Source organism: Cuculus canorus, chromosome Z (assembly GCF_017976375.1).
Source record: "Cuculus canorus isolate bCucCan1 chromosome Z, bCucCan1.pri, whole genome shotgun sequence".
NCBI classification, from domain to species: domain Eukaryota; kingdom Metazoa; phylum Chordata; class Aves; order Cuculiformes; family Cuculidae; genus Cuculus; species Cuculus canorus.
The window spans coordinates 78,050,571-78,075,375 of record NC_071441.1 but is presented as its reverse complement, the minus strand read 5'-3'; the positions used below and the strand labels follow the sequence as shown (position 1 = coordinate 78,075,375).

The 24,805-nt window shown below is 49.8% G+C and overlaps 1 protein-coding gene across 1 annotated transcript in view; it reads left to right on the top strand.

Annotated features, from left to right (window-relative positions):
* The first annotated feature begins 2,041 nt into the window (after positions 1–2,041).
* Positions 2,042–24,805, top strand: part of NEDD4L (NEDD4 like E3 ubiquitin protein ligase) — a 114,041-nt gene continuing 91,277 nt past the window's right edge. The window contains exon 1 of the mRNA XM_054053358.1: positions 2,042–2,194. Within this exon, the coding sequence (XP_053909333.1) occupies positions 2,153–2,194 (42 nt within the window). The 5' untranslated portion in view covers positions 2,042–2,152. The remainder of the gene's footprint in view (positions 2,195–24,805) is intronic.

Sequence of the window (24,805 nt, the reverse complement as noted above, 5' to 3'; positions counted from 1 at the left end):
CCAGAAGGCCAACCGTATCCTGGTCTGCATCAAAAGAAGCGTGGCCAGCAGGTCAAGGGAAGTGATTCTGCCTCTCTATTCCCCTCTTGGGAGACCTCATCTGGAGTACTGTGTCCAGTTCTGGAATCTTCAACATAAGAAGGATATAGAGCTGTTGGAACGGGTCCAGAGGAGGGCTACAAAGATGATCAGAGGTCTGAAGCACCTTCCCTATGAGGACAGGCTGAGAGAGTTGGGCTTGTTCAGCCTGAAGAAGAGAAGGCTCAGGGGAGATCTTATAGCGACCTTCCAGTACCTGAAGGGCCTACAGGAAAGCTGGAGAGGTGCTATTCATAAAGGCTTGTTCCTAGGACAAGGGGGAACGGGTACAAACTGGAGAGGGGCAGATTTAGATTGGAAATTAGGAAGAATTTCTTCACCATGGTAGTGGTGAGACACTGGAACAGGTTGCCAAGGGAACTTGTGGAATGCCCCATCCCTGGAGGTGTTCGAGGCCAGGTTGGATGGGGCCTTGGGCAGCCTGATTTAGTGGGATGTCGCTGCCCATGGCAGGGCGGTTGGAACTACATGATCTTTAAGGTCCCTTCCAACCCTAACTATTCTATGATTCTATGATTTCTCTTGGTGTGCTGCTTTGGGCCCAACCAGGCAACGGGATGCCTTGATGGGGTCCTCTGAGGCAAGGAAAACAAGGGCGGCTTCTAAGCATGGTGCTGGAGAAGACCTTGCCTCGAGGAGCTGGTTATTTATGGACTCTATGCGTGCACTCGTGAGTGTAAACACTAAGGCCTTCGCAGCTGTACTTCAACAGTCTGCCTTTCTAGCCCTCATGCACTGTTGTCCATGAAGAGGTCAAATCCTTCCTTCCCCAGGAAGAGCTTTCCTAAAGGTTGGAACAAAACCTTTCTGGCTTATGAACTGCTTTTGGAATCTCTCCAGAAACAGGGATCTCCAATTTCTCTTTCCCCTCGGCTCCGTGGAGCAGAAAACAGGTATAAGATGGTATCTGAACACCTAAGGGCTGGACATCTGGCAGGCAGGCAACTGGAAGCTGCTCCGGGGATGGTTTTCAGTAAGTGACATCCCTCATTTGGAGGTGTCAGGGATGGTGTGGTGGCAGACTGTTTCTCTGTCATGGGCTCTACTTGGATTTATTGATGCATAAACGTAGTAGAAATCAGTTGTTGCCCTGTAAAAGCATAAATGGGTCTGAGAACAGCCTTCATGTAAAGTACAGCTCATTAGCCGTGATGAGAGCCATCATATTGCCAGGGATAAAGTGAGATAAAGGATGAGCGGTGAGTGGACGGTGAGACATGCCTGGGGAGGGAATCAGTACCGGTTCAGGAAGAAGAAATCAAATAAGGAAGCAATTTAGATCAGAATCATGGAATCACAGAATTGAACCAAAGCGTGACTTGATTTTGCCCAGAAGTGACCTTGCTCACAAAGCCCAGAATATTTTGTTTCCTTAGACCTCACACCGTGAAGCAATGACAAAGTGGTGCTGTGTCCCTGCAGTCCAATGGCACACAGCAGAAACGGCCAAATGCTGTTCCAGAGAGCACCTTTCTATAGAATCCTGAAATGGTTCTATAGAACCATTAAAAAGCCCATCCAGTTCCAACCCAGACCCGAGGGCCTCTGCCATGTAAGGCTGAGGGCACGGAGGGGGCTGAGGGATCGAGGGAACTGAGGGAACGATGGGACTGAGGGGCCGAGGGAGCTGAGGGACCGAGAGGACTGAAGAAACTGAGGGATTGAGGTACCGAGGGGGCTGAGGGGACTGGGGCTGAGCGGCCGCGGGGGCTGAGGGGACTGAAAAGCCGAGGGGGCTGAGGGCTCCCCCCATCTCCGTGCGGCGTCGCCGCTCCCGCCCGCGGGGCGGCGCGCGCTGCCGTCGCGGCGGGCGGGGCGGGACGTAGGGGTGGGCGGTACCTGGAGAGCCACCGTCCCCGCTTTGTGCCGCTCCCGCCTGCCCCTCGCGGCGGCCCCGGGCGGCGGTGAAGCCCCGCGCCCCGCCCTCGGGCCGCCCCGCGCGGGGAGGGGAGCGGAGGGGAGGGCGGTGCCGCCCCCGGCCCTTCCTGCGGGGCAGCGGCGGCGGCACCGGCGGCAGGAGGCGGCGGCTCTCCGGCCCGGCGGCCTCGCCCCCATGGCGGCGGCGGAGCCAGTGTACGGGCTCTCCGAGGAGGAGGTGGGTGCGGCGCCCCGGGCAGAGGGCGAGGGCCGGCCGGGCGGTGGCCCCGGTAGGTGCGCCCCCCCAGGCGAACAAAGCGGCGGGCGGGGCTGGGGGGGGAGGGGCCGGGGGTGCATCGCCCGGTGCCGCTGCGAGGCTGGCTCAGGTTGGTGGGGAGCGTTCCGTGGGAGGCATCACTGTCCCCGGCCCGTGGGCACCGCCGTCAGGAGGGGCCGCGCTCCACTCCGGGACGGCGGGATAGCGGCTGCGAGCCGCGTGCGCCTTCCTTCCCGAGTGGAATTTTACAGGCGTGAATAACGATTATGATAATTATAACGCGCTTACATCGGGTTTATGGGACTAAACGCGAGGGGCTGTCTGTCATCCTTCTTGTACAGAGCAAACCGGCACGGAAAATCCGACTGTAGGCGCTGCCAGGCGATTCTGTTACCTATTCTATTCGAGTGGCACCACATCGAGACGGCGGTACCGCTTCATTCCAGTGAGAACGCAGGTTCTTTGCCTGGAATGGATGCGTTTATCAAGGAGGGGATAATGCACAGAATCGTGGAGTGGTTCGAGTTGGAAGGGATCTCAGAGCCCATCCAGTTCCATCCGCCTGCCATGGGCAGGGACGCCTCCCAGCGGATCAGGTTGCTCAAAGCCCCATCCAACCTGGCCTTGAACACCTCCAGGGATGGGGCAGCTATGACCCCTCTGGGCAGCCTGGGTCAGGGCCTCCCCACGCTCGCAGTAAGCAGTTTTCTGCCTGTGTTGGATTATAAAGCAGTGAGCGCAGTATGATTTAAAGCGCTGTCTGTGAAGGTAGGTGAGAGAAGAGCACCTTGCAAGAGTGAGACGGCAAGCACAGAATCAGAGGAGGATACTTTCTTCCCTGGGTTGGTTCCCTGAGCCTTTGTGTGAGGACAAGGGGAGCTGACAGCAGCCAAGGCTGCAGGAGACCCCAGGCAGCTCACTCTGGCCGCTCCCATCTCCAGGAATGCTTCTCTGTCGCCCAACCCTTGGGGTAACATGTGCTGCTGCTGAGCTGTCTGGGCTGATCTTGCCTTCTCCCAGAGGGCTGGAGGAGGAAACAGCTGGGCCAGTGAGGTGTGCGGGTCCAACCGAGGCAAACTGAAACGCTGGGAGGGTGGCAGTTCTGCATGGGAGGATTATGTGGTGGCCAGAATCTTGGGAGGGAAGGATAATTGCTGCAGTGGCGCTCACATCTGCAGCGGTTCCAGGGACCTGGCCTGGGTGTGGTGGTCTGGGTGAGAAGATCCTTAAAATCATTGCGGCCAACCATAAACCCAACACTACCAACTCCAACGCTAGTTCATGTCCTTCAGCACCATATTCCCATGGCTTTTAAAGCCTTCCTAGGAACGGAACTCCACCACTGCCCTGAGCAGACAGCTTGGCAGAACAGGGTGGTAATCATCTGAAAATAAGACAGGAGGCTGCAAGGGAAAAGCAGTAGGGTGAGGAAGGGCACGGGGGAGAACACGGGCAATATTTCGCAGCCTAGTGGGCTGGTGTCTCAGTATGCCAACGGCCTACACTGTTGCTGAGTATGGCAGAAGCGTGGGCCAAGGAGGGCACAGAAAGAAGAGAATCTCCTGAGGGAAAGTGGCTGTTAAGTGAGCTGCAAGGTAAATCGAAAGAGCGTTAGAGAAAGGCTAGGTGTTTATGGTTTTGCTGCATGCTGGGAGATGCCTTCCCACTAGCATTAGCTTGGGCTCGACTTTGTTGTGTTCTGCAAAGCAGAATCTCCTTGCTGGTCTGGAGAGGCCAGATCAGGTATGTGCAGGTTGTTAATTTTTCTTTGCTGCTCCCTCAGTTTTAAGTAGTTTGCCATTCTGTTGTGTTCCTTGTGTTTTTATGCAGGGTGTTAGATAGTTCTCATATAGGACTGCCTGTCCTTGCATGCGTGCTGATTGGAAAAAGCAAAGGTAGTCGGACTTGCTTAATGGCTTTCCATGAAAGCAGCAATATCTCTTAACAATAATTGAGCATTGGCTTAGATGTACGTGCCAGCAGGCCTGCTTCACGTACGAAATGAGGCACACGCTTAAATGTGGCAGGGTTTGTGTCTGCATTAATCTCCATAACTGGCTGTAATTCCCAGCAGGTATCTTAGATCTGGACATCTGTTGGGATTCTGTTCCAGCACTCCGATAGGCGCCGTGACGTTGGGTAGCGCAGGGATGCACTGAGTCATGGAGAAGAAGCCAACCGTTGTGCGTAGCCACTCACTGGCTGTGCTGCTCCTCAGATGTTGCTTCCATAAATTGGCCTCTCTGTAAATACGAGCTATAAAAATCCTGGTTTAATCTATTAGTTAAAATCAGCTTTAAATCAAAGTCACTTCCTGGGCCTTTCTCAGTCATGAAAGCCTGGGTGCTTTCATACAAACTTTGGACACCACAGTATTTAAAAATGTATACTTCTTAGTAGCTTAAAATGGCTTTGCTCCTATATAGAGCACCTTTCCTCCCAACCGAAGCTGTGCATCCGTGACACACGCTTGATGTGTGAGCCAGCTGTTCACTAAACATTCCTGCTGTTGACAGTGATGGGTCTCCAGTGCTGGCCTCAGGAGTGGAGAGACCAGGAGCAAACCTGGTGCAAGGCATTCCTCCATCTTCCAGCATTCCTTTGTTTAGGGAGCTCCTGAATGATTGAATACATTTGGATTGATGGTTTTTAGAGATGACTGGAATAATCTCATAAGTTTAATTTACATTTTAGTCATCTTTATTTATTTTTCGCTGGAGAAGAAAGGAGATGATATGTCCTTTGGTGCAGTGCGGCTCTCATTCGTTTCAGTTGAGAGTCATGGAGTCGAATGTGGCTCTACCTTTCTACCTTTACCCCCTTCCCTTTCTTCAGGTGCTTGGGTAGAAGGAAAACTTGAAGCATCTTGTATTCATTTGGTTGAATAAATCACATCTTCAGAGAGAGGCCCTGGAAGAAAGAGTATCCTTCTATGTTTTAAAATATAGGCAAAAAAGAGGTTGGTGTGTGGAACTGTGCTTTCCAACTCCAGCATTCTCCTCCTTTCAAGTTCTGTTCAGCTTCTGTGAGTGGTGGCTGAATAAACTGAAATTACTGGCTTCCCACTGCGGTGACATTTTGTCAGGCATTAGGAATTGTCAAAAAGGAACTCATGTTCGTGAAAATATCTCGGTGCATGTGAGATAATTGCTTGTGCCTTAAAATAAATAGCTCTGGATGGAGTCACTGCAGCTTAGCCTTTTGTTCTCCTCTTAGTTCTTGTGTGCTGGGCAAAGCTTTTATGTGGTAATGAATCCTGAAGGATTCAGGACCTCAGGAACCTCTCACACTCCTTGTAGTGGGTGGCTCTTTAGGTAAATATGAGCAAACCAAATTTTCCTGTGTGATGGAAATGGTATCTGCAGGTGGGATGGATTCCTGTAAAGCGCAGGCTTAGCTGAACACCAGGGTGAGGAATAGAAAGCAGATCTGCTGTGGCGATGTCAAGGTGAAGTACAGCTTGGCCGGGAGGTGAGGGGGAATATGGCTATGATGTGATGGATAAACTGAATAGTTTTATGCAAATTGAGGTGTATGGGAGTTGGCTTTTTTGTTTAGATGTTCCTGATGGATTTGTTGATCTGGAATGATCTCCTCTGGGCGTATCTGCTTCCCTGTACTTGAATGTTGCACTAATGAATATCATCTGTGTCAATGCTGTCTATGAGGTAAGGCTGTGAAGGCTTCGAAAGGAACATGGTATCACACCACTTCCCTGTTAACTTGATTTAGTGCTGACTGGGGCTCTGGTTTGTCCTCCCTTCCTTGACTGTGTGACAAAGCAGTGACGTAGCAGAGTTTGCCATTGCATTTCTCCACTTGGCGTTTGAAGCCAGCCATCAGTTTTTGAAGCAGATGTGATGGTGAGCTGTTGGGGAAGCATCTGTGCTCTAGATGCTTGTAATTAAATTAAGGCAGTGTTTCTTATCTGTTGCCTGGTGGTAAAACTGTCTCTTGGTGCACTGCAGGAGAAGCCAGGTCCCCTCATGAATTTATTCCTGGCGTAGGGAGCTGTGGCACCAGAGGAGTGCCAGGTGTGTGACCGGGGCATTGCTGCAGTTGGCGTGCTGGAGGAGCAGCCGATGGGCAGTCTGGTTCCTTGTCAAGTGCTGTCTGGGCTTGGCTGTGAGGGGAAGCGGGCAGAGCAGCGCTAGGGGACAGCCTGCCTCTGGGTGCATCTTCGAGCTCCGGGTGCATCCACCGCCTCTGGCTCGGCCTGCTGCTGCTGAGGCTTTTATGTAGAAACTCCGTGGAGCTTCTGAGAACTCATGAGCAGCGCTGTGAGCACAGGCTCTTTAAAAGCGAACACAGTTGTTTCTGCTCTGAATCCCCTGATTATGTAAAAGCACAACTCTGGCTGGCATCCGAGCAGGGCCTCTTGTCGGCCACAGCTACCACATGATATCTCAGCGATGGGCAACTCAAAGTAGTCACTTTTTATTGACTTTTTAAATGGAGAAACGATATCTGAATGGGTTTTATAGAGTCAAAGTGCATCGCCTTCCCAGGGATAGTGCGTAAAACTTAGCTATAATGAGAAAGCTCTGCTAAGGAAGCCTTTCATAAATGAAAGGCCTTGTGTGATTACTTGTACAAAATGAAAAGGCTATGGTTCTCAGCAGTTCGACATATTTTTATGAAAGCTTGCATTTTAAACCTGCTTTTACTGAGTTGTAAGCGTATTGGGGCCGCTAATGCTGGCACTATGTAAATTTTAGTTTTAATGTAAAATTAATGTGAAGACATTTAATCATAGAATCATGGAATCATTGAGGTTAGAAAAGCCCTCTCAGCTCATCCAGTTGTCAGCCCAACTGCATGGCTCCTGCTAAAATGCTCCTGCTAAGTGGCCGTATGGTTTTTGAATCCCTCCAGGGATGGTGACTCCCCCACTGCTCTGGGCAGCCTCTGCCAGGGCTTCACCACTCTGTCAACGAAGGAATTGTTCGTAATGTCCAATCTGAACCTTTGCTGGTGCAACTTGAGGCCATTTCCTCTCATCCTATCACTGCTTCCTTGGGAGAAGAGTCCAAGCCCCACCTCACTACAACCTCCTTTCAGGGAGGTGTAGGTGGTCTGTATGAAACTGTGGGTTTGAGGGAGTAAGGAAATTTTAGTTCTACATATGTGCTCGTTCAGAGAGAGCTCTGTGTCTCTCGTGAAGCACAAAGGTGGGCTTGCAGCCTCTGTAGGGCAGTGCTGCAGGTGGCTTGGCTGTTGCTTCCACTGCTTGGGAAGGGACGGTGAGCGACCTATTGGGTTTTGTGTTTTCAGGCTCCCTATTATGGTCTGGCCATTGGAGGGCACTGTGTGATAGTAAATGGGAACTGCAGATCATCTGCTCTTTTAGCAGAGATCCCATTTTCCTGGGAAATAAACATGGACGAGGAGCCCCACAGCTGCTGAGCCGAACTGTTCCACTGCCACAGCCACCTGCTCAGTCTGGGGACACAACTTTCTTGGGAGTTACGGTTCATCAGTCTCCAAGAGGGGCTTTGTGTTCTGCTTTGAAAGCATAACCAGGCGTGATAGAAGTGCCAAATGAGCTTACCTTTTAGGAGGGAATAACATCACTACCTTGGGATGCTGTGGGAAGGAAGAGCCTGCCACTGCAGCTTCCAGGTTGGAGCTGTGCCTTCAGTCAAGGAGAGGTTTGAAGGGTTAGAACATTTATCCTTCTAAACCAAATACTGCTTGTTATGCATGACGGATGATCTCCACGGTGGTGTGGGATCCTGAGGCCCCATCGGAGGCTGTGGGACTCGTAGTTCTCTTTGTTCGTCTCCTACTTGTGAGTGATGCTGCGTGAAGCTGAAACGAGGCATCTGCTGGGGGGTTCCGTGTGGCGGCTGTGCTCATGCTGCAGGATTGAATGGAGATGCTGCTGCTTAGCAGCTCACCGCTTTCAACCGGAGCAGGCTGAACTGGCAACCTCTTAGTCTTGGAGGATTAGATGGGGCCAGGACCTCTTGCTTAAACTCTGTGGTATAGAAACTCGTCTGGAAACCTCGGGGCCTTCTGGTAGTGGTGAGGGGTGGATTATCTGACAGCTCCAGTCAAAAAATTTCGTGGATGCAGTACAACCTGCAGGAGTGGATTGGTTTATTATGACTTTGTCACTTCTGGTGTTGGTGAACAGAGAAAATCTCACTAGTGGTCATGAAATTTTCTGTCTTTTGATTTCACAGCTCCTTCCTCTCCGATGTTGCGTTTAATTGTGGTGAATGAGAGCAGGAAAAGTAGTGCTACCGGCTAGCTCTGCCCACTTTGAGAGAGAAATGATGTGGAATCTTGTAAACAGTGTTGTTACTGTTGGTGAAAAGGCAGCAGCCAGTTGGGCAACTTCTCCCTGGGAGAAAGGAATGTGGTTTTACTGCTGCCCTGCTCGCCTGCTGCCATTTCATTATTGAAACCTGTCAGGCATTTCACCTTCTCCCTGCAGCACTACTGTCACCCTCAGAAGCGTTTAACCCACTGCCATTCCATGAGGCTCTTTCACTGCCAAGTTCCTGATGCTAGAGTGCTCCCTTCCCCTGCTCCCTCTGTCTTTTCTTGTTTTCAGCAAAGCAGCAGCAGTTAATAAGTAATTCAGTTTAAACTGGAGATGTGATTGAGTTGCACAGGCCTGAAAGCTGACTGCGGTTAAAATAGTTTTAAAAACCCCTGTAAAAGAACCCAACACCCCAACAAAACAAATCCATAAACTGGATTCTTGAAGTACAAAATGTCTGTCTGGCAGGTGAGGTCTTGGCTGGGCAGCAAACTTAACATGGATATTTGTAATTGTTCACTTTTTCCTCCCTTCATTCTTTTCACCTGAAGTGCTGTGCGCTGGCAGGGTGTAGATAGTTCAGAAAACTGATTTCTGTGAATTCGGAACCTTGCCCATAATCAAAAGAGAGATCTAGAACTCTGTCAACACTGCAGGATCTGAGGAGTAACTCTATGACATCATATATGTGTGGCCGTGGCACTTGGGGACATGGTTTAGTCATTATGGTGGGGTTGGGCTGATGGTTGGACTGGAGGAGCTTAGAAGGCTTTTCCAACCTTCCTGATTCCGTGGCTCTACGAATGAGTCATGCTTTGCGGTGAAGCTTTTTGTGCCTAACTGCCTGGATTCATGTTGCTTTATCGGTATCATACCAACTCAAGACAGGATTTCTGGTTTTAGTGTAGTTTCTCTGCTGGAGAAAAGCAGAATTGTTCGGGACGGTGTGCCATGACGCTGTCCTCTCATCTTTGATAGTCCCTAGTTTGGATTAATTCTGGCTTGAGGGTGGAAGTCTGTTGATGTAATCTGTGCTTTGCTGTGTGTGTTTGTAACTGAAAATAGTTCAAAGTCATCTTCTTTTTAAGGCTCTTCATGTAGATGATCACACAGTGGCCCTAGCGGGGTTTGGGAGAGATGGGAGCAATAAGTAACTCAGTAGAAGGCATCCTGGGATGAATTCCTCATTGGCTGTCTGTCTTGTAACTGGTATGGTAGGGAAAATTTGGCTTCCAGACTCTTCCTGATGTGTCCAGATGCGAGTTGTTGAGCACCATAAGCTTTGGTTGGTGTCTGTGTGCATGTAAGGTGGTCATCACTGCCAACAGTGGTGCTTTACTCGTCAACTCCCCTGTGCCCATGGGGCCAGTTGTGTTGTGTTTGAGGTCTGTGGCAGATAAAGAAGCGTTTTGTCTTCCAGGAATAAAGCGGTCTGGAAGATAAAATTACAGCAAGGGAGAAGGTTTTTGGGAAGAGGTTTTCGGTTGGAGGGAGGAGAGCCAAAGTAATTGTTTTGGTTTTGTGCTTGTTTGCAGTCCTCCTCTATCGATTTATGCTGTTTCTCAGAGGAGAGAGGATATCAGGTCTCCCTTGTGCCAGGCAGTAACTTGCATAACCTGTCATTGGCTCTTGAAATGAATCAATCACAGTATTTAACTTTTTAATCGTTGAGGGATCACAACAGAGATGTTGCTTCACATTCCTAGTAAGTGATTTTTCTTGCTGAGCATCAGGCAGGCCTCTTGAGCTGTTGGAGTGTCTGTGGAATCTTGCTTCACTTGGGGACATGGTTTAGCAGGCACTGTGGGGTTGGGTTGGCAGCTGGACTGGATGAGCCCAGAGGGCTTTTCCAACCTTAATGATTCCATGATTCACTTCTGCTAAATGACAGCAGAGGCCTGACCTTTCGCTCAAACCTTGTTGTCTGAACAAACTTAGTCAATGACCATTTATTTTTTTCAAAAAATTCTTGGCTGGTTTTATAAGTTTTGCCCCCAGGTAGTGGGAATGTGTTCTGGGTAGCGCGTCATGGAAACTGTCGTCTCGCAGTCATTGGGTCCTGAATCTGCTGTGTGCAAAAATAAATCACAGTAATTAAAAACCCCCAAATGAAAATGAAAGAGTGCCTTTCTGTTATAAACAGATGCCTCACTGTCTTGGTTTTGCATTCTGGTTCTGCCTCTGAGAGGTTCCTGAGCCCAAACAGCCAGGAGGTGACACTGTTTGGATGTTGCAGGTGTTTGCCTACATCATCTTCTCCTCAGTGCTTGCTTTTAATCAGGATGGGGAACTATTTGCTTGCTCAGCTGTACGTTTGGCTGGTGTCCCTACACCTCTCAGTCAAAGGATGCCTTTTGATGTCCTTTGGTTCTCCATATCTGTATGTGCACTCCCTTAGGTAACACCGATCTCTAGAACTTCCATTGGGAAGGGCCAGAAGATCGTCTGGCTCCATAACAGCATGGCAGCGTCTGCCTCTGAGGCCATGGAAGTAGCAGGCTATTCTTGGCTCGACCTCAGATGTCAATGGTGGGCCTAGGTCTGCTCTGGCACGAGGTGAGCGGGTGGGTTCCCTGGGTGCCGCTGCTCTGTTGTCTGCCATGGAGAGCTGGATTAGCTTGGAAGCTTTTGGTTGGGATTGCTGGAAAGCTGCTGTTGTTGCTCAGCTGCTGAGAAAGCCACAGTGCTTGGAGGTGTGTGTGATGCTTCTTGCGGAGATTTCCACATGTGGCCTTGTAGGAGATCATAAAATCATAGAATGGTTTGGGTTGGAAGGTACCTCGAAAGTCCATCCGGTTCCAACCCCCCTGCCATGGTCAGGGACATCTCCCGCTGGAGGAGGGGGCTCAAAGCCCCATCCAGCCTGGCTTTCCTGGGCAACCTATGCCAGCACCTCGCCCAGCCTCACAGGAAGACATTTCTTCCCAAGATCTCGTCTCAGTCCTCCCCTCTTTCAGCTTAAAACTGCTCTGCTTCATCCCATCCCTGCACTCCCTGACCAAGAGACCCTCCCCAGCTTTCCTGGAGCCCCTTTCACTACTGGAAGGGTTCTATAAGGTCTCCCCTGAGCCTTTTCTTCAGGCTGAACAGCCTGTCTTCGTATGGGAGGTGCTCCAGCCCTCGGATCATCCTTGTGGCCCAGTATCCTAGCTCTATGCTAGTGGAGAAGGACGCAGTCTCCACAGGCTCTGGTGCAGAAGGGAGGTGCCAGGTATTGTGGGGGGAAGGAGGAGACCAGGTTGTGGCTGTCAGTGATAGAGGCAGCCCAGGTGTCTGTAAGTAAAGCTGAATTGGCTGCTTCTGTAAGAGGTTTTAGCCCGGTGTACTAAAAGGAACTGAAATGTGAATTCAGGGCTTTGGTGAGATGCAGTGGGCTGCCCACTGTGCCTCCGCCATTACCCGGGTTTTTCGGTGCAGCTGGGGAGGCTGGGTGGGCTGTGGAACTCCAGGAGATGCTCATCTCCTTGCCACCTGCAAGTCCTGACCTGCTAGCAGTGGCTGAGTATCAGGGCTGTGCCCCTGTCCTGAGGGGCTGCAGGTGCCTGGTGATGGCTCCTTGTGCAGCTGATACCAATGCAGTGGATTTGTGCTTCTGGAAGGGAGGTGCTGCTTTGGCTTCTGGAACTTTCCCTGAGCTGTTGATTGGAGGCAGCTGCCCATCTCTTAGGGAGTGTTGAGTTGCAGTAGCTGCCTGCTAGTCGTGAGGGGCAGAAGGATGTGGAGAAGCTGCTAGGGCAGTGGATGTGCGAAGGGAGGCCAGGGCTGTTTGTTGGCCATGAGCTATTGAATTGACTGTTTGCATCCCATGAATCCCAAGCTTTGGTTGGAATTCTGACCCTGATGGAATCTGCGGTAAGTCTGTCTACAAACAGCTCACCTGGGGCTTTTTGGAAGTGTGAAAGGGCTGGACTCATTAGCAAATGAGTGGGGCAGAGAAAGGTTCCTGGAGTTGTGGTGAGAGGGACGCACAGAGTGCGGACAGAAGTCTTGGTGTCAATGGGCTCTCCTCCTGGGCCCTGTTTGAAATGCAGTCAGTGCCGAAGCTAACACACAAGTGGGTCCATAGGTGGACACTTGAGTGATGGTAACCTTCCCCACCGTCCCTGGGAATGCTGGCTGAGGAGGGCAGGGAGTGGTGAGCAGAGAAGCTGAGTGCCTGCAGTGCCATGTCATGGTAGGGGAGCATCTCTGCTGTGCAAACCGCAGATCTGGAGGGGCAGCTCTTCCTTTTGCCAGGAGTGGCATTTGGTAAACCTTAAAACACTCCAAGTTCTTGGTGTCTAGAGCTTTTGGGGTGGTTTTTCAAGTGTTCATAGTCTTTCTTATTGGAGTGACAGAAATGAAGCGTTGTGTGTGTCCTTTTAAGAAGTCTGTCAGCACTGTCCGTTTTGTTGTATGGAATAGGAAATCGTGCTGTTTTAGTGGCTACGAATACATTTAAACCAGGCAGGAACCTTCTTGGCACTGGGGAGGTGGTGTTCCTTTTATAAACCTGTGGAAACTTTTGGGATTTCAAATTGCCAACTGAACAGTCACTTTTTCCCTCTTCTTAGGAGAGTTCACTAGCTATCACAAAATGGTTGCTCCCAAGATGTGATTTACTCTGGAGCTGAGTTAAATTAACACCTCGTACAGCTGAAGTGGGGAGGCTGGGTGGCTTTGCCTTCCCCTCCCCTCATCTGTTCCTTGGCTCCAGCTGTGGTCCCTTCCTGCCCGTTGTGCTGGCATCCCGCTGGTGGCAAGGTGAATGGATACAGTTCAGCCAAAAAGGAGTTAAAATCATTTCTGGTTTAGGACAGGTTGGCTTTCTGCCATTCCTGTGAGTTAAATTTGCCCACTATGCAGTCCTGAGGTTGTCCCAAATAAGCGGTAGAGGTGTGTGATTGGAAGGGTGTCAAAAGGACTCTTAATTTTTCCTGTGCTCTCTGTTTTGTTTTGGATCCATCTGGCCAGGTCTTATCACTTTAGTATTTTATTCCTCATTTCCAGGCTCTATGAAAGAGAAGCTCACTCATGGAGGTCAGGTAGGCAACAATAAACACAACACTGCAAATTCCTGCACCAGTTCAGCTGGATTCTGGGTGGATAATGCCTGCTCCCACAGCCTCAGTCTGAGCAGGCACTTCTTCTTCCTGTTCCCAACACAAGGGAGCTTTGTGGTTTCCTCTTCCCACGTAGGGTGGGCTGGTCTCCATCCTGTGACACGCTTGTGTCCTGATCGTGTCCTTCACGGTGATGCACTGGCACTCACTGAGCAGTGGATTGTTAGCATAGTAAGGAGGGTGAGTCTTTGTTCCTGTCTCTGAAACTCCTGCTCCTACTCAGCAGGAGGACTGTCTTCTGCTGTGCTGTCATCTCCTGGTCTGGACCTCATGCTAGCTCATGCCCACAGTTCTGGTACCAATTGTCTTCTAACAGTAGTAGTTGGTAAGAGAGTCGTCAGGGACGGAGTCCAAGAGTATTCCTATTGAGAACTAGCTATCCCTAGGGTATCAGCAGCCTGATGAACCACAGGTGTTTCTCCTTCCTTACAAGCCTCTCTCTGCTTGTGATTACAACCAGCTGTTGACTTATCAGTAGCCATAAAATCACGGAGCGGTTTGAGATGGAAGGGGCCTTAAAGCCCATCCAGTTCCGCCCCTCTGCCACGGGCAGGAATGCCACCCATTGGTTCAGGTTGCTCCAAGCCCCATTCACCCTGGCCTGGAACACCTCTAGAGATGTGGCAGCTGCGACTTCTCTGGGCAACCTGGGCCAGGGCCTCCCCACCGTCACAGGAAAACATTTCTAAGATCTAAGCTGTCATGTTTTCTCTCCCAATTTGAGGATGCAATTCCTTTTGTACCTAATTCAGGTCAAAGCCTGGCTGCCCTCAGCAGGGTGGTGGCTGTGCTTTTCCTGACCCCTGGGAAGGGAGAGATAGATGGCTGTAGAGCAGACCAAGCAGACCTCCTTCTCCTGTGGCTACTGGTCTTACTGGGTCCATTTGGAGATGAAGATGGATTGCTGTCTTCTGGGGACATCCTGCAGTGGTATCTGAGGTCACGCAGAGCGAGGCTGCGCAGTCAGGGTTTGGTTTTGTCTTAGCAGTTTCTGTTGTAGGTTAAAAGTCCAGTGGGAGCTAGATGATTGAGAAGTGGTTCCCAGCTGGGTGTGGATTACAGACGAGGTCACTTGTCACCATGTGCCAGCATGCAGGATCGTGGGAAGAGCCCCTTTTGGAAGCTGTCAGAGGCATGGGTCCTTCATAACAGCTAACAAGCAGCCTCCAGTCCTCAGAGTTACAATGGCAAAGGTCATAACTGAGGTGTTTTCCAGTCTTGTGGAGATGTTCTGATACCATGTGCCTACCCGTGTTACTTTTTTCTTTAGAATATTGTCTAAAATTCATGTTGGAACTGGTGCGTATTTAACAGCATTTGAGTCCTGTGTTTTGATTTGTTATTGAAGAAAAGCCTCTGACCCTTGGGTTGATTTAGCAAAATATGAATGAAACGTCACTCAGCGCAGGTACTATAACCCCAGCTGCTGTGGGTGGTGGCATGCCCTGACTTGTCTGTGCCCTGCTAGGACTGGAGTTGCTGTTTCAAATTCCTGAGATTTGCACAAGAGGCAAAACCATTGACCTGTGCCCAACCCTGGGTGAGACGGAGCTCAGAGGGGAGTGCTGAGGTGGGGGCTGCAGGCTCTAATGCACGAGGGATGTCCTTAGGCACCAAGCCCACCTTTGGGTTTGGCAGCCTGGGCTCTGTCCTGCGAACGCCAGGTCTGCAGCATTTGGAAAAGGGAATTAGGGACCTCGGACTGGTGGAACTCTGCAGGCTGGAACACCCATGCCGATAGTTTGATAACACGGGAATGTACTGTGTGTCATGGCTGGTGTTGCTGTAGAAACCTGGCTTTAGCAGTGGTTGGTTTCAGTGTGTATAACACTCGGCATCCGGATGTTTATCAGGGAGGTGAGGCAGCACTGTGTCTGCGCTCTGCCAGCATGGAGTTGCATGCTGGGGCTGGTGGACATCAGGGCTGTTATGCCACCGCTGCTGGATCTGACCCGCGGGAGCTCCTATCAGGAGGCCAGATGGTCTCTGGGTATGTTCTGGAGCTGTCTTTGCTTTCCATGGCTCCTTCTCGGGTTCTTGGGGCTATCACAGGGCCGGGACCCTTGCTCTGTGCCTGTGAGTGGCACAGGACCAGCAGAGGTCGCTGGCTTAGGAGCTTCTTCCTGCCCCGCAGCATGCTTCTCCGACAGTGGCCCTGGCTGCCTTGGTAAGGACAGGTCCTGTGAGGAAGAATCAACCACAAGGAACACGTGTGGGTTGTTGTTCTATTCCCTGTAAGTGTAGTACCCCTGAAAGTCCAGCACCTCTGTATGGAACCAGCCGTCCACAGCTTTCACCTGGCCTCCCTGTTTTTCAGTTGCTCAGGCATTCATGCAGGTCTTGTGTTTGCCTAGCAACAGCCTTCCTCAGCTCAAGACGCTGTCTGGTTTTTTTGGTTTTTTTTTTCCCTGACGGTTGTCACATTCCTACTGCCTATGAGAGCAACCAGCTGCACTTCTCTGCTCCATGTCACAGGGGCCTGGTGTCCAATACTGAGTTACAAACAAGGCTGGAAGAGTGAGCGTGTCTGTGCTGCTAAGGACAGGTGCAGTACTTGACCTTGGGACTTCATATCTGGTCTGTGGTTGCAATCCGTGCTCTTTGTCTTCTTGGATAAAGGTGGTATCCATTGCACTTCTTGGGAGAGGCTGGAGCCCTTCTCCGCTGTTAAGCTGGCCATTAATGTAAGTCAGTCCTTAGACTGAAATATCCCTGCTGTTCTGATTCTGAAACTTGTTCTCTTTGAACAAGCAAAAGTTTTCCAGTCAGAGATGTGATTGTTGGTAGTGACCCACACTGGGCAGCTGCCTTAAGAGAGCTTTTTCATGGGGAGATTGGAGAGGACAGGAAAATATTGAACAATTTTCCGACCTCCTGTGTAGGTTTTAGACGAAAGAATAGGGTGCCCAGATCACTATATAAGAGCTAAAAAAGTAGTGAGGAGGCAGTGCTTTACTGCTGATGGATGCAGGAATATTTAGATATTCCCATCAAAGACAGCAGTGGATGAAGTGGCAGCTCTGCGGGCCAGGGAAGCTGTCTGTTGGGCTGGCCAGCACTCTTAACTGGGAGGCAAGGTTTAGTGGGCGTGGTGGGCTTGGGCTGACAGTTGGACGGGATGAGCTGAGAGGACCTTGCCAACCTCAGTGGTTCTGTGATTCTTAAAGACTACTAAATTACCCTTTTGCATTTGAGCGCTGTCTTGGGAAAGGCTGTGTGTGGAACTCTTCTGTTTATTTCAGCTTACATACGATTTAGAAGTAGTTGTCCCGGCTGTGCCACTGTGGGGGCAGAGTGTGGTCTAGTTGGAAAATCATTGAGCTGAAAAGGTGCTGTGCTTCTTCCTCCAGGATGATCAAAAAGACAAAGTTGTTGCAGAAGGGTGAATGCTCAGTGATCAGTGGTAATTTCTTGCTCTTATTACTGCCCTGCATCAATGACAACCTACCTATTGTGCCATGACTTCTTTATGCTTTCATCATCAGAGTCACAGAATCTTGGAATGGTTTGGGTTGGAAGGGACCTTAGAGCCTATCCAGGTCCAACCCCTTGCCGTGGGTGGGGGCATATCCCACTGGATGAGGGTTCTCCAAGCCCCATCCAGCCTGGCCTGGAACACCTTCAGGGATGGGGCAGCCATGGCTTCTCTGGGTACCCTGGGCCAGGGCTTTCCCACCCTGACAGGAGAACGTTTCTTCCTAAGATCTCATCTCAGTCTCCTCTCTTTCAGCTTCAAACCGTTCCCCCTTGCCCCTATCCCTGCATTCCCTGGTCAAGAGCCCTGCCCAGCTTCCCTGGAGCCCCTTTCCGTACTGGAAGCTGCTCAAGGTCTCTCCAGACTCTTCTCCAAGCTGAACAAGCCCAAGCTGTGTTGTCTCCTGTCCCTCTGTGTTGCATTAGCCAGTCCATCCATGGAACTCCCTCGTGACTGAACACACAGGGTAAAACGCTGCCTCTTCTCTTGTTTTCAGAGTTCAAAGTTCATTTGTCTTTTGAAATACTGCCTGCAAAACACAGCCTCAGCTGAATTTCCTCCTGTTTGCGGGGGTTTTGTGAAAAAGCCGAGTGTTTGACACGATATTTAGATCTTTCCTTAGCTGAACTTTGCCAGTTGCTGTGGGCTGTATGTGTTTGTTGGAAATCTCACAGGCAGAGAGAGGGCATTTTAAGTGAGCACGCAGCGTTCAGTAATGTTCCCTGTGGCACCTGGAGGAGAGCTGAGCCCAGAAGGCTTTGTAAATGGGCTTTGACTTGGTACTTTGTTCATAGTCCTTTATCATGGCATCTCTGAATGTGCTACAGCCATGTTCCCTTATATACCGACAGCTTCAATTTTAATCTAGGGCTGTGACAGCATGGGTTTGTTGGGAACTTATACATTTTCTCAATTTTGGAGTTCCTTTGGGCAGCAACATAAAGCTGCTTTTAGTTAGGTTTGAACAAGTGTGGTGGGGAGAGAGATGAAGGAGGAATGGGTTTATGTGGTGTGCCTTGCAGCACTGCTGGTGCTCATCAGCTTTGCCTGATGCTCCCAACTGACCAGTGTAGCACTTGACTTGGCATCAGAAGTTCCTGACCAGTGTTTTCTGGAGCTGTTACCTCATCCTCTGGGGAGATTTTGCTCTGTTCGATATAAGCAACTGTGGTATCAAGTTGGGTACAGGCCAAATAACGTCACATAAAATGGAGATGTGACACTGAGGGACAGGCTTTAGTGGTGGAGAGGCAGTGTTTGGTTCATGGTTGGACTCAGTGATTTTAAAGGTGTTTTCCAATCTAAATGATTCCACGATTCTGTCTGAGGCTGTATATGGATTTGAAATTTGTGTTCTCCTGAGAGCTTTTGCTGCTGTACACTGTTCACTATCGTATTTGTTTGTTGTCTTGGAAAAAATCTCCCCTCCTTGATTCTTGATGTTCCTGCCTGAGCCCTCTAACGGGAAAGGGCTTTGTGGTGTGAGCAGCATGCCCTTTGTCACCAGCTCTGGCTTAGCTCCCCACACTGCCTGGCTGGTGAGCTCTGGGAGATAGGTCCTACGGTCCAGGATGAGGTCAGGATTGATCTGACACTGCTGCATCTAAACCACAGAATCACTAGGTTGGAAAAGATTTCCTGGATCATCGAGTCCAACCATTCCTATCAACCACTAAACCATGATGAGCTAAGATGTTAATGGTTATGAAGATGGCTTGCGTTTGGGATTGCAGGTGACTGAGGTTGATCTGGCTGAGGAAGCCAAGCTGAAACCCTGAATCTGGAAACCTTTACACGGGTTGTGTAGTTTGGGGACTGCAACCAGTTGTAGTGAAGGAATTGCTGCGAGTGCCACAGAATTATAGAATTATGGAATGGTTTGAGTTGGAAGGGACCTAGAAGCCCATCTAGTTCCACTCCCCTGCCATAGGCAGGGATATCTCCCACTGGATCAGGTTGCTCCAAGCTCCGTCCAACCTGGCATTCAACACCTCCAGGGATGGAGCAGCCATGACTGTGGATGGAGCATAAGCTGTTTTGCTGCCTTGTGACTTAGCTGGGGAATTCTGAATTGCTGTGCCCTCTGCTCCTACCTCTTTCAGGTTCTCCCAAGAACACACATCTGCGCTTCTTGGGCCAAGGACCTGCTCTAGCAGGATGAATGTCTGAATCATAGAATAGTTAGGGTTGGACGGGACCTTAAAGATCATCCAATACTAACTCCCCTGCCATGGGCAGGGACATCCCACTAAATCAGGCTGCCCAAGGCCCCATTGAACCTGTCCTTGAACACCTCCAGGGATGGGGCAGCCACAACTTCCCTTGGCAACCTGTTCCAGTGTCTCACCACTCTCATGGTGAAGAAATTCTTCCTAATGTCTAGTCTAAATCTGCCCCTCTCCAGTTTATACCTGTACCCCCTCGTCCTATCCCCACAAGCCTTTATGAATAGCACCTCTCCAGCTTTCCCGTAGGCCCCTTTCAGGTACTGGACGGTGGCTGTAAGATCTCCTCTGAGCCTTCTCTTCTCCAGGCTGAACAAGCCCAACTCTCTCAACCTGTTCTCGTAAGGAAGGTGCTTCAGACCTCTGATCATCTTTGTAGCCCTCCTCTGGACCCGTTCCAACAGCTCTGTGTCCTTCTTATGTTGAAGATTCCAGAACTGGACACAGTACTCCAGATGAGGTCTCCCAAGAGGGGAATAGAGAGGCAGAATCACTTCCCTTGACCTGCTGGCCACGCTTCTTTTGATGCAGACCAGGATACGGTTGGCCTTCTGGGCTGCGAGCACACATTGCCGTCTCGTGTCGAGCTTCTCATCCCCAGCACCCCAAGTCCCTCTCTACAGGGCTGCTCTCAATCACATCATCCCCCATCGTGTACTGAAAACGGGGATTGCCCTGACCCAGGTGCAGGACCTTACACTTGGTCTTGTTGAACCTCATGAGGTTCTCAGAGGCCCACTTCTTCAGCCTGTCCAGGTCCCTCTGGATGACATCCCATCCTTCCGGTGCGGCAACACCACCGCTCAGCTTGGTGTCATCTGCAAACTTGCTGAGGGTGCACTCAATCTTGCTGTCAATATCATTGATGAAGATATTGAACAGCACCGGTCCCAGTATGGACCCCTGCGGGACGCCACTTGTCATGGATCTCCATCTGGACTTTGAGCCATTGACCACTGCTCTTTGAATACGACCATCCAACCAGTTTCTACAACCCTACCATCCACCCATCAAATCCATATCTCTCCAATTTAGAAGGATGTGGTGGGGGGACTGTATCAAAGGCTTTACAGAAGTCCAGATAGATCACATCCGTCAGTTTACCCGTGTCGACTGGTGCAGTTACCCCATCATAGAAAGCCACTAACTTGGTCATACAGGATTTGCCCCTGGTAAAGCCATGCTGGCTGCCATTAATCACCCCCCTGTCCTCCATGTGCTTTAGCATAGCTTCTAGGAGGACATCAGTGCAGATCTTCTGCCACACAGTGTTTCTGAATGTGGCTTTTGTCGATCTGCAGTCTGCACCCTGAGTGCCTGGCAGAACAGAAAGTCCATCCTTTGTTCTATAATGAGCGTTGAAGATTTTAATGAGCGTTTCGCCATCTCATCAAGTGCTGTTTGGGGGACAAGTGGCTGAGCTGACCTCTGAGCTTGGGCCAGGAACAATCCCTTCATTTATGGGGACTCACAAATTATGCATGAGTTCTTTCTGAGCAATTAACTAAAAAAACAAACCAAACTAAACCTCTCAAACCTAATCTCCCACAGGCATTCTACCCTCACTGTGTGCAGGAATTATCTGTACAAAGCAAACAGAAAAGTTCTCTGTATCATTGTATTGTTTTCCTTTCTTTCATATGGGTCTCTCTTTCCGATGTGAAAAGGATGAGCAGATTCCATTAAAGGAAAAAAAAAACCCAAAAACTTGTGTATGAACATCGTTTCCATGTTTAAACAGAGCTGCCAGTGGGTCCTGGTTGCCTCTGGGCTGCAGGTGCTGCACACTGGGAGTAAGACCTGCTTCTCAACACGCTACCCCTTGCTGGGGGGTGTATGGACCAATGAATGCAGGCATGTGCTGCACTTAGATAACTTAATTTAAAACCCTACAGTAAAGCCTTTATTAACTGTCCAACAAGTACTTCTCCAGGCCAAAGCGATGTGGTATTTACACAGCCCTATTGATCTGGTAGTGATGTGCTTGCCGTGATGGAGTGTTTTGGTCTGTATTAACTTGGTGTGCCTTTGGTGATTTTGAGAGGTGATGGTGTTTCCTTAAATTAAACAAAAGGCAATTACTACTTTTGTTCCTCGTGAAAGTGTCTGAAATGCATGTGTGCGTAGGAAATAACTTAAATTTAGTCTCCTGCATAGGTTGTGTTTCTTGTTAATGGGATTTTTTTTTTTTTTTAAACTGTAGCTGTTTTCACAGTACTTGAATATCCGGAGATATGGACAGAAGTCAATAACGTATCCTTGTATGTCTGTGGGCACAGAGAGAAGGAAACCACCGGCTTCCATTGTAGGAATTGCTGTCCTTACAGCCCAGAGGGTCTGTCTTTGTTCACTGCTTCTCTTCCCAAACCTGCTCAGCTAAGCCTGAGTCACAACCAGCACAGTTTTCCCCCTCTTTGATGAGGACACACTATAGTGTTGAGCTGTGAGTGCTCGCTCGCTCGAGAGCCTGTGTGTAAGTGACGGCCACTCTTTAGGAACAAAACATGTCCCATCACTGTCAAAGGCTGCTCGGTTTGGAAAGTGAGTGGGAAAGAAAGCGGGAAGAAAAAGGTGGAACACAGAGTGCAGAGGGGTTGGAAATGGCGAGAACACAACTGGAATACAAATGCCTGAGCAATGAATGATTATGGTGGAAGTGGATCCTGTCTCCACTGGCTTGTCTCAGGCACTGGGTTTCCTTCCCTGACCTGGGCAGAGGCTGTCCTGGAAGCGGTTCCTAGACGTCCTTGTGGAAGCAAAGCCTGTGGATGGGTTGGCCTTGAGGGAAGAGAGGTACTGTGGGAGGAGAGGAGCTGGTGTTTGGAATGACAATGTGACTGCGAGAGTTTCCTCACCAGGGAAGACTGGAAACATGAATTATTAACTTTGGTTGAGAGCTGAAAGATCCAATTCCTTTTCTGGTTGGACGATAGGATGATTCATGCAAGAAAACAAATTGGGTCAGCAGATGGAGTGTTTGAAAACTGGCATTCCCAAGTTCTGCTCTGAGATGGAATCTGCTGCGGTTGAGCTATTAGTTAAAAGTAGCAGCTAGCAAATAGGTCGGACATGCAGGCTGAATTCCCTGCAGACACCAGGCTGTTGGTGTCTCTGAAGGTCTGGGCTCTGCCTTTGGCCTCTGGCTCTGCCACTCTGTGTTTCAGTGTTGGCCCCAGCAGGCCGATGAGCTGTGTGCCTCTCACTGGGGAAACTGAGGCACGATGTGGGACTATCACCTGCTGGCATCGCCACCAAGCTAGGCCTGTATCCCTGCTGTCTGCAGTCTGTCAGGTGCTTGTCCCTCATGGGGACAAGGGGAAGCTGATCTGTGATCTCACTTAGCTGAGGGTCCCTGCAGCTTGTAGAGTCACCATGCAGCAGCTTCTGGTGCTCCAACAGGCCTTGCAGAGAGCAGGAATGTCTGTCCCAGCCCACTTTCCTCTCTGCATGCCTGTATTGGGGAGGAATTGGGAGTCACTGCTGCACATGGACCTGGAGCAGTCTGTTGTAACCTCTGCGGGTCTCAGATGTTGCGGGCTGTGCTGCAGACCCTCCGTTGGAGTTGCTGATGGGTTCAGTTAGTGAAGGGACTTGCAGGAATGCCTGGAGCTACAAGGTTTGAACCTCCAGGGATGAGAACTCCACCACTGCCCTGGGCAGCATATGCCAGGGCTTGACAGGCCTTTCTGTGAAGGAATATTTGTGAATATCCTATTTAAACCTCCCCTGGTGCAACCTGAGGCCATTTTCTCTGGCCCCATCCTTTGTCGCTTGGGAAGCAGAGCCCAGCACCCACCTCCCCACAGTCTCCTTTCTAGGAGCTGCGGAGAGCAATGAGGTCTCCTCTCAGCCTCCTCTTCTCCAGACTACACAGCCCCAGGTCCCTCAGCCGCTCACAGAACCCCTGCGCTCCAGACCCTTTCCCAGCTCCATTCCTCTTTGCTTGTGCCAGCCATTTTCACTGATCTGTCTAAAATTGCTTTTTTTTGACATTTTTACTTGGCTTTCCTTCACAGCTCTAATCAAGATGAATAGGAATACACTGCATTATACTGAACACGTAGTTAAGCAGGAATCTGCTGCAGCCCTGTTCTCTTGCTATGCTTAAAGTTACCACTGCAGAGTGCACTGCAATGAGTTACAATATGTGCCATAATGCAGGACTGATACATTGTGATTGGAATGTGTGATTATTGGTGATACAGTCACACTTGATCTCTAGTTTGAACAGAAGAGAAAAATCAAACTATTTTAAAGAGTTAAGCTTGGAACTGTCTTTACATTTTGCTCTTTTCCAAATTCTGTTCAGTGTTCAAGAGGTTCCTCCCTCCACTTGATGCCAGCTGTGCATGAAATGAGTCAGGCTCATCCATCTCTGTAGCATTTTACTCGTGCATCTCCATGAAAACTTTTGAAGATGAGTATTTTAAATTATGCATTCCATTGGACCCAGAGAAAATGGGCCTTGCCCTCTGCTGAAGCAGTGCTGGCTCTCCACAGTAGCAAGACCTCAAAGGACTGGTACCTGTTCACACTCCTGAAATGTGCCTGGTGCAGAGTGTTTGGAGGCTGCAGGGCTACAGTGAGGGCCTCTCAGAGGTACTTAGAGCCTCACTCCTGTCAGTCAGTGCAAGTTTTTCAGGCACAGCCCATGTAAGAAATCCCATGTCCAGCCCCTCCCCTGCTCTGCAGGTTGCTGTCCGAGTGTGAGCCGCTGGGGCCTTGTTGGTCCATGGGCGTGTGCTGTTAATTGGAGTTACCCAGGCTGGAAATAAGGCTCCAATCTCAGTTTATTGCTGGATGACGTGTTTGTTGAATGCACATTTGGTCATTAAGCAATGCAACTGTGATAAAGCTGACTGTTTATGGTTTCAAATCATTAAATATCTAACAAGAATATAGATTGTGGTTACATCAACATGCTTGTGGGGTCAGTTGGCAACTAATGGGGCTGCTAGAGTGAAGTACAACTGAGCCCTCCCCTTGGCACAGGATCTGCTGTTGGACATTGTATGTGCATGATTTAAAATGGTGAAGAGCTCAGTGAGTGTTTAGATTTGCACATCTTTGAAAATCAATACAAAGACTGAAGCTGATGACCAGCAGCAGACCTGTGAGCTTCTGTTTTCTGTGCATTGAGGTTTTCTGTAGCTGCTTCCTAGGCTTCTCACTAAGGAAGGGTGAATATCAGTCGATGGCATGATGGTAATCAACGACTGTTTCTTTAATCACAGCTGTGAATGTCCTCAGTGTTTAAAGGAAGAAAACAGAATTTTTGTGGGACTTACTTTAAAAAAATCCTGGAATCATTATACAGTCATTGAATGGTTTGGTTAGGAGGGAAGTTAAAGATCATCCAGGCTGTGCTCCTATAGGAGGTGCTCCAGCCCTTGCATCATCTCTGTGGCCTCCTCTGGACTCGCTCCAACAGCTCCATATCTTTTCTGTGCTGAGTCCTCCAGAACTGGATGCAGGACTCCATGTGGGGTCTCACCAGAG